Below are 9,491 nucleotides of genomic sequence, written 5' to 3' on the forward strand. Positions count from 1 at the left end.
ATTATAAAAATCATAGGCCCAAGTGAAGTATAGGGACTTATTGCTGAAGATTTAGAATTATGGGCAGAGGACAGATACTCACATATTTGGTTCTTATCCAATCAGTGCACATGTAGACTTTCTGTGTTGTCTGGGCACCATCTCTTCCTGTTAGATCTAGGATCCATTTCTTCATGTTCTTTATTGTCAGATGTATTATTCCTGGATAATTTCATTATCTCCCACCACATGAAAAAGGTAAACCGGTCTGATAGGACCCATATAGATGTTCTTGTTTCTGCAGTTTCCGAGTGCCATTTATTTCGTGCCAGCTGTATCGTGACTCATGGCCCTGAATCATCCATTGTGCTGCCTGTGAATACCAGCTTCCAATGACACTCTCAAAGGTTACTTTGTTACTGTACATTGTTGATAATGACCACAAACACAAGCAGTGTCTTACTTAGCCCAGCCCATATTTTTAGAACAAAATACCACAGACCGGGTAGCTTACAAACAATAAAAATGTGTTTCTCACAGTTCTGGAGGCTGGAAGTCCAGATCAGGGTGCCAGCATGGTCAGGTAGGGTCCTCACAGGGCAGAAGTGGCAAGGGAGCTCTGGGGGATCTCTTCTGCAGAAGCATTAACCCCATTCATAAGGGCTCCATGACCTAATTCCCTCCCAGAGGTCCCACCGTCTCACACCATCACGTTGGGTGTTAGGATTCCAACATGTGATTTTGGAGGGGATACATATTCAGACCATAGCACCCAGAGTACACAGGAAAATGAGAATGATAATTTGTGACCGTGTGAAATTTGCCATTTAGAGTTTTGTAGTATAAACATAAAACAACACATCTTCCAACTATATCTTCTCCTGAACTCTTTTTTTTTTGAGAACTGACTTGAGAGTTTCTAAAGTTTTCTTTTTTTTATTTTCTGTTCTTTTTCCTAATTGAAGCATAATTGACTTACAATATTGTATTAGTTTCAGGTGTACAATTCTCTTGAATTCTTTAAGCCATAATCACCGCCTTCCTAGAATGCCACCTCTTTCATAACTGACCACACTACACTCCTGTCTTACACACATTGCCACCATCCAGGAGGATAGGCAGGGGGTACATGGGCAGAGCAAAAGAGCAATCCCATTCACACAAGGAATGACTAGCCTTCATCTTGCACAGATTAAGAGAGCGTGTCATCACCTGTCAATCAGAGGCAAGAGAGGGCATTGATCTGAAGTGCCCCATTGACACTGCCGAGCAATGGTCTAAAAAGTCTTTACAGGAAACAGGAGCAGCCCACTATACCTCCACATGGTGTGGAGACTGCAAAGGGGTGGGATAGCTCCCCACCAGCTCCCAGGGTGAGGGACACGTGCTGTTGTCCCTGCCACCCTCAAGTGCTATTGACCAGAAGTAGCAGAGCAATAGGAATATGGGTGGGTGAAAGCCTCCTACATATGCACTCAAGTCCAAGGGTGAGTAGTGACCATTGGTGATCCAGAGTCCTAAATTTAGTCTGTGTCCAGGATATGTTTGAGTCACGCAAAATCAGTTTATCAGCACCATTCTGGTGACCCACTGTTGTGTGATCCCACAAAAGACATACCACACCAGCCAGAGGGGACCACCGCTTGCCAGGTCACCCTCGTGAAAACAGGGCCTGGCTTCAGGGTCCTAGGACAACCCCATAGGTGCAAGTCTCAGAACTTTTGGGGGGCAGCTTGTTGGCCCTACGCATGGGGCAGGGGAGCAGTGACCTGAGGGGAGAAATGGGACTCAGGCCCAGAGGAGTCCCAGTTCAAGCTCAGGGTACCCAACCCAGATGGCACTGCTGGCCTCAGTCAGTCCCAGACACCAGAGGGGGACTTTCTAAGACCCAACACAGCCAAAAAAAATGCTATGGTCTCACTGAGGTCATATTATATATTCAAATAAATTAAGGGTTAATTAAATAGTATATATAGGTCTCAATCCCTTACCTGAAACCATTAGGGCCAATGCATTTTGAAACAGAATTTTTAGGATTTTAAAAAGCAACATTGTATAAGTGTATGTGATGTTTATGCATCCCTAGAAGAGTTTATCTGAGTCAGTATTCATAATCAGACATATTGATATTTCTTCAGTGAAATGTATAATAGTCATATAGCATAAATAAAGATAATAAATAGACTTGCATAGTCGATTCAGCCCGATTTTGCATCTCACTGAGCTTGGGAGCCACTTTGAAAGAAAATCTTTCAGTTTTCGGAGTTTTGGGGATTTAGGAACACCGGGTAGAGGACTGAGGACCTGTTGTATGGACTAAGCATATACACTGGAAGTGCAAAGAGGGGGATTTTACTGGAATTAAAAGAGTTGGTGAAAGTTTTATGAATCAGGCATCATTTGAGCTATAATGAGTTAATTTTCTATCCCTTTTGAGTGAAGTTCCCACTTCTTGTCAACCCATTACACCTACCAAGCTGTGTTTTCCTGCTTGAGCCACTAGGAGCCCGTAGAGTGCTTTGTAAATTGCTTTCCTGAGCTAGTTTTCACAGTCAGATAAAAGCCTGACCACTGAGATTTGTCCAAAGTGGAGACCAGATGAGGGCGATAGCAGAACTTGTTGGAGTGTGGGAACCCTAAAGGAGAGAAGCTGGTGGGAACCTATAAGAGGTTCTTATCTGTGAATGAAAGCACATGGGCTTCCATTCCTTGCTAATTCCAGTCTCCTAATAGTTTGCCCCACACAATGGATCCTCTGTCTTTTGGTTAAGAAGTCAAACTTGGAACCTTTCCCATCACATTCCCAATCTTCAATGCCTTTGGATTACATACTGGACAAATTCTTAACACACTGATTTTCTCTGACACCCACTCTTCTTTCCTCTCTCACACCTCACTTCTATTTTTCTCCCTTGTCTTAGATCGTCTTTTGTCTATTTCTTCCGAAAGGGATTCTCCCATCAAGAAGAGTAGAGGTCTTCCCTGGTGGCACAGTGGTTGAGAGTCCGCCTGCCGATGCAGGGGACACGGGTTCGTGCCCCGGTCCGGGAAGATCCCACATGCCGCGGAGCGGCTGGGCCCGTGAGCCATGGCCGCTGAGCCTGCGTGTCCGGAGCCTGTGCTCCGCAACGGGAGAGGCCACAACAGTGAGAGGCCTGCGTACCACAAAAAAAAAAAAAAAAAAAAAAAAAGAAGAGTAGGAAGGAATCTGCCTTGTCCAGGGCCTCATCTCCTGCCACTTCTCCACCCACCTCTAAAATGTCAGGGTTGCCCACAGATGCAGACACACTTCCCGCCCAGCAACACTGTTCCTAAGAGGTCATTGCTGGGAGAGGTGAGTCAAAGGTATGGAGGGAAATGTTGAAACAGGGAAGTCTGAGGGGAGACTAGAGGCAAAGCATTTAAGTGGTTGCCTGCCTGCAAGAACAGGAAGGGTAAGGGAGATTTGGAGCTAAATGAAGAAAAAACAGGAAGGTAAAAGCCAGGTCAGAGTAAGCCAAACCTTTCCTTCCTCCAGTGTCCCATTTATGGATGTCCCAGACTCTTGAGTGTATTACTGTCAAGGAGATTGAAACAGGCAAAAACCCTAGGAAGAGGAAATCTCAAAATCAAGTCTCATAGTGAATCCTTATTGCCATTTTCTAGGATCCCTTCCTGTGCCCGTGCATGTCTAACAAAACTATTTCTTGATAGATTTGAATTCAGAGAAAATAGGCTGAGCAAAACCACTTAGCATCTTCTATTTATTCAACCCCATAGCTTTTCTCCTCTTTGAGTAGATCCAATCCCTTTTCTGCTGAAAATATTCTTTCACTAACTTTCTTGTTTTTCAGAGCAAAAGAAGAAAAGAGGTGCTGAGTGAGAATAAAATTCCCTCCAATCCCACTCATTCTAAATCTATTGAGCACCTAATGTGACCATTATTCTACTTATTGGACAAAATTTTTTTTTTTTTTTTGCGGTACGCGGGCCTCTCACTGTCGTGGCCTCTCCCGTTGCAGAGCACAGGCTCCTGACGCGCAGGCTCAGCGGCCGTGGCTCACGGGCCCAGCCGCTCCGCTCCGTGGGATCTTCCTGGACTGGGGCACGCACCCTCATCCCCTGCATCGGCAGGCAGACTCTCAACCACTGCGCCACCAGGGAAGCCCTGGACATAATTTTTAAAAATGTTTCTCTCTCTCCTCATCACTCTCTTGACCCACCCTCGCTCTAACCCCCTATGACAAACTCTTTATAGGACCAACATCTTCTTACCTGGCATGGCATAAGAGATCAGTGTTGGCTGAATGAATATCTAAAAGGATTCAGAGAAAGAACAGGGAGATCCCAAAGAGAAGAGGAAAAGGAGACCAAGAGAAAGAGGAGGGGTGGGGGAGAAACAAAGGGAGGGAAAAGAAGATCAAAATGGCAGGTAGAATAAAGATGTAAAAAAAAAAAATCTAGAAACAATAAATGCTGGAGAGGGTGTGGAGAAAAGGGAAAACTCTTGCACTGCTGGTGGGAATGTGAATTGGTACAGCCACTATGGAGAACAGTATGGAGGTTCCTTAAAAAACTACAAATAGAACTACCATATGACCCAGCAATCCCACTACTGGGCATATACCCTGATAAAACCATAATTCAAAAAGAGTCATGTACCAAAATGTGCATTGCAGCTCTATTTACAATAGCCTGGAGATGGAAACAACCTAAGTGTCCATCATTGGATGAATGGACAAAGAAAATGTGGCATATATATACAATGGAATATTACTTAGCCATAAAAAGAAATGAAATTAAGCTATTTGTAATGAGGTGGATGGACCTAGAGTCTGTCATACAGAGTGAAGTAAGTCAGAAAGAGAAAGGCAAATACTGTATGCTAACACATATATATGGAATTTAAGAAAAAAAATGTCATGAAGAACCTAGGGGTAAGACAGGAATAAAGACACAGACCTCCTAGAGAATGGACTTGAGGATATGGGGAGCAGGAAGGGTAAGCTGTGACAAAGTGAGAGAGTGGCATAGACATATATACACTACCAAATATAAAATAGATAGCTAGCGGGAAGCAGCCGCATAGCACAGGGAGATCAGCTCGGTGCTTTGTGACCACCTAGAGGGGTGGGATAGGGAGGGTGGGAGGGAGGGAGATGCAAGAGGGAAGGGATATGGGAACATATGTATATGTGTAAGTGATTCACTTTGTTATAAAGCAGAAACTAACACACCATTGTAAAGCAATTATACTCCAATAAAGATGTAAAAAAAAAAAAGGCAGGTAGTAAAAAAATGAGAGGAAAAAGAAAAGGGTTGAGAAGGGTCAAGAAAATGAGTGCTGTCTTTGCCCCAGGACATGTTTTATCTCAGTCTGTACCACCATGGCACCGTACCTGCAGACCCCTACAGCCAGGGGTTCGGGAAAAGAAACCTGATCCACATGGTTCTCCAGACGCAGTCACAGTTAGAATCACTTTAATTTACATCTGTAGCAGAGAAGTGCTACATGGAAAGCCCAGGAGGCTTATGTGATTGCCATAGATGTTCATCGTGGGTAGCAGGGAAGGACGTGGATAAAGGATGCATTAAACTCTTGTAATCCACACCTAAAGGCCTCCAGACCAGGGAACAGACTGATAACCAGGATCATAGGAGAGACTAGAGCAGTTCTTCACTTATCTCTTTCCAGGGCAAGAGATAGACTCTAAGAGACAGAGAACCTACAGAGATTGGACATCATCACCCTATTCTACCACCTCTAATCCCAGGAAAAAAATGAAGATTGGGTGAACCCCTAGGGCAAAGAAGATTTATATTTTCAAATAGGATAAAGAATAGGCCAGCCTCTCTTCCCAGAACCTTTTTTTGCAGAATACCTAAGGACGAAAACAGCATGAAAAAGAGGAGGTGGAAAGGAAGACAAAGATGAGAAGGTGCAGAAGAGAACTTACTTCATGGTCCAGATGTTACCTGGACTTTCATGTCACTACAGGATAGAAAAATGTACTTTTCAAGAATGAAAGTTATGTAATTACAGTGAGGAGTGACTTGGCCTGGTTTGGATAACTTGCAGAATGTCAAATCAAAAGGACGGGAGCTTTTGTGACACTTGCCTCCCTTGAGGTCACAGGCAACAACAGGACTCTTACAGACAGCTTTGACTGCCTCTAGCTCCTCATGGATGAATGTGTACCGGGGTATGCATGTGTGGTTGTACGACTTCGTCTTCTGCGCCATCAGGGCATTGCATTCCCTGTCCATCAGGTCAGACCTCAGATAGTCTTTGTTGCTCTGAAAGAGAGCCTCAGCTCTGAGCATCTTGTTTCCTCCAACTTCATCTTCACTGATGAAGGTCTCTTCCAGTTGCACCACTTCTTTGTTGCTAAGGGTTTCTATGCTTCGAAGGGTGCCCGCTCCCTCCCTAGTGGCTTCAGCCTTGTCATGTGAGTCACTGGACTGAAACTCATTCAGTAGCTGATCACTTTCCTCCAGGACTGCTGCGGCCATCTGAAGTCCCAACCCCAGGCCTACCCCCAGGCCCAGCAGGAGCAGCAACATTATGAAGAAGATCTGCACCAGAGTCAGCTTCATTTTGCCTGGAGGGGAGGAGGGAAACAGAGGACTGACTTTGAAATGAAACTTGGCTCCAGTAGAGATCGTAGATTCCCCTAAACCCCAACAGCATAGTCTTTGGGGTCTCCTCTCCCTTCTCCACATTACCCCATTCCCCACCCAAGACAGAGATCCTTTCTCACTCTTTTCCCATTTCTCCTGTCCCTCCCACCACATTCCCTGTTGCTGTGGCATAATGTGTAGATTCTACAGAACTGGAAGATGACCAGGGAAGCAGTTCTGCAACTGGTTCACATATGGGGTATCAGTGGGGAAAGTTGACATCAATTGATTCTTAAACAGAAATTAGTCCTAAATCACCAAAAAGAATGGGTAAGAGTACAAACAAGTACAGTGTCACACTTCCCTTGAGAGAAATTCTTATAGAAAGTCTTATTCTCAGTAAAGGATTAGAATTACCATAGGAGATCATCTCCCTATTTTTTCCCCAAATTAATTTTTGCTCATTCAAGTATTTATTATTCTCCCTGTTACCCACCCTCCCCAAAAAAGATCAAAAGGAATAAGGAAAGTATTATAGTCCATTCTCACTCTTAAGCTGAGGCTGGTGGGGGGAGGGAGACGTGGGAGGATGCCCAATTTCACCTTGCTAAAACTACATCTTGTCATGCCAGATCCCTTCTACTACTATAGATCTCTTAGCACTCGGGTAATTCCTGCTGATTAGTTTTTGTGCTCTTAGGGAGGACCTGGAACAAGAATGAAACCAAAGAAAACCAAACAACTGACCTGCGAGGGTTCCCCTACTAATAAAGATCCTAAGGAAACTGAGGGAGAGAGCATGCATCTTTGTCCTGCAATGCCAGCCTCATGCCCCTATCGAAGAGAGACCTTCCCTACCAGAAAAGAATATTGCTACAAAGAACATTTTTGAGACAATTGATAATATGAGAATATTGTCGATGGAGTAGGTAGGAATGTTATGTTTGATATAGGGAATTTGAAATTTGTGCTACAATTGTTTAAGAGAATATCTTTGTTCTTAGAAAAAGAACCCTGAAAAAAAAAAAAAAAGAGAACCCTGAAATATTAAGGTGCAAAGGGGCATGATTAGACGACTTACTCTCCAAGGTTCAAAATAAAGATCATATGGGGAATTCCCTGGCGGTCCAGTGGTTAGGACTCCACGCTCTCACTGCCAAGGGCCTGGGTTCAATCCCTGGTGGGGAGAACTAAAATCCCACAAGCTGGGCAGCACAGCCAAAAAATATATAGATAGATAGATAGATATAGATCATATGTATGTATGTACATGTGTATTTACAGAGAAAGAAAAAATTTTTTAATAAGGGAAAGAAAATTTTTAAATATTGTGACTGGATAAAGGATATTTAAGAGTTCTTTGTATTAATGTGGTAATGTTTCTTTAAAGTTGAAAATATTTCAGAAAAAAAAATTTTTTTTTGGCCGCTCTGTACAGCTTGGGGGATCTTAGTTCCCCCACCAGGGATTGAACCCGGGCCCTCTTCAGTGAAAGCACGGAGTCCTATCCACTGGACTACCAGAGGATTCCCTCAAATTTTTTTAATTTTTAAAAAAGAGAATTTCCCATGTCATTCCCTGGAGCACCAAACACCACTGTGACTTACCTACATACCTAAATAACTTCAAAGACGCCTGTGTCCTGTTTTCCAGGTTCTTCCCTCCCAGGTTTTCCTTCTCTCTGAGAAGTGCCCTGGATGCTGGTCTGCAGAAAAATGGTTATCCCCTTGTGCTCTATGTGCTCTTAAACCCAGACTTACTTCCTAAGCCCATTCCCACTCCCACTCTCCCTCCCCAGCTCTGAATAAACACACTCAGCCAATTGTCTTTTCTGCTCCCATGAGCACTTTGAAGTAAGGCTACTTGGACATTGAAACAGATCCAGACATCCAAGACAGGAAATGTTTCCAGTCTGGGAAACTGCAGACGGGTTTTTTTCCCAGTCAATTGTTCCACTCCTGAGTTACACCCACTATCCTGTGGTTTATAGCAGCCTGACCTTGCCCATAAATTTCAAGGTCATTTCCTTATATTCTCCACATGTGCTTCCTTTAAACTTTCCCTGTCACTTCTGAAATGTCAAGCTCTTTGGCCTGTATTTGTGTCATCCCTCCAACACGGTTATTTTGCTTTTCGCATTTTAGAACTGTGTCATGGCTTCATCAGAAGATTTGGCGTATTTGAGTCAATGATGAATTTTTACATATCTTTACCTATCTTTACCCAGCCCTCCATTCTCCACTCCCTCTTTCCAACCCTCAGCCAATATCTGCATATCAGGTTTTGGAAACCTGATAATTTAGTCCTAAATAAGAGACTATCAGGGACTTCCCTGGTGGTGCAGTGGTTAAGAATCCGCTTGCCAATGAAGGGGACACGGGTTCAATCCCTGGTCTGGGAGGATCCCACGTGCTGCGGAGCAACTAAGCCAGTGCACCACACTACTGAGCCTGTGCCCTAGAGCCCGCGAGCCACAACTACTGAAGCCCGAGTGCCTAGAGCCCATGCTCTGCAACAAGAGAAGCCACCGCAATGATAAGCCAGAGCACGGCAACAAAGAGTAGCCCCCGCTCACCACAAATAAAGAAAGCCCGTGCACAGCATTGAAGACCCAACACAGCCAAAAATCAATGAATAAAATAAATAATTTTTTTTTAAAAAGAGAGAGAATATCCCAAACAGTGCTCAGTCCCTATAGCCCAGGTGAGTAAAATCAGGAGGTTATAATGCTGCTTCTACTCACTTCTTTAGCTGAAAGTGACACCATGAGATAATATTTTTAAAGCACCCTGGAGATTATTAAAGCAGTATGAAAACCCTCTCTAGACCTAAACAGGGACCTTTAGGAGGATGATTTGCTTTGTCATTCAGGCAGAAGTTTTCAAATGGTGGTCTGCGAACAGCTTCCGTGA

At 43.9% G+C, this 9,491-nt stretch overlaps 1 protein-coding gene across 1 annotated transcript; it reads right to left on the reverse strand.

The window, feature by feature from the left end:
* Positions 1-5,831: 5,831 nt before the first annotated feature.
* Positions 5,832-8,243, reverse strand: RNASE10 (ribonuclease A family member 10 (inactive)). The gene is made up of 2 exons (XM_065872643.1): positions 8,195-8,243; positions 5,832-6,560 (listed from the first exon to the last, which is right to left on the reverse strand). The coding sequence occupies exon 2, from the start codon at positions 6,553-6,555 to the stop codon at positions 5,917-5,919; it is 639 nt and encodes a 212-aa protein (XP_065728715.1). The 5' UTR covers positions 6,556-6,560; positions 8,195-8,243; the 3' UTR covers positions 5,832-5,916.
* Positions 8,244-9,491: the final 1,248 nt, after the last annotated feature.

The sequence above is a fragment of the Phocoena phocoena genome, chromosome 2 (assembly GCF_963924675.1).
Source record: "Phocoena phocoena chromosome 2, mPhoPho1.1, whole genome shotgun sequence".
NCBI lineage: Eukaryota > Metazoa > Chordata > Mammalia > Artiodactyla > Phocoenidae > Phocoena > Phocoena phocoena.

Excerpts from the sequence above, each read along its gene's own strand:
- RNASE10 (XM_065872643.1), bottom strand. The coding sequence starts at position 6,555 with ATGAAGCTGACTCTGGTGCAGATCTTCTTCATAATGTTGCTGCTCCTG.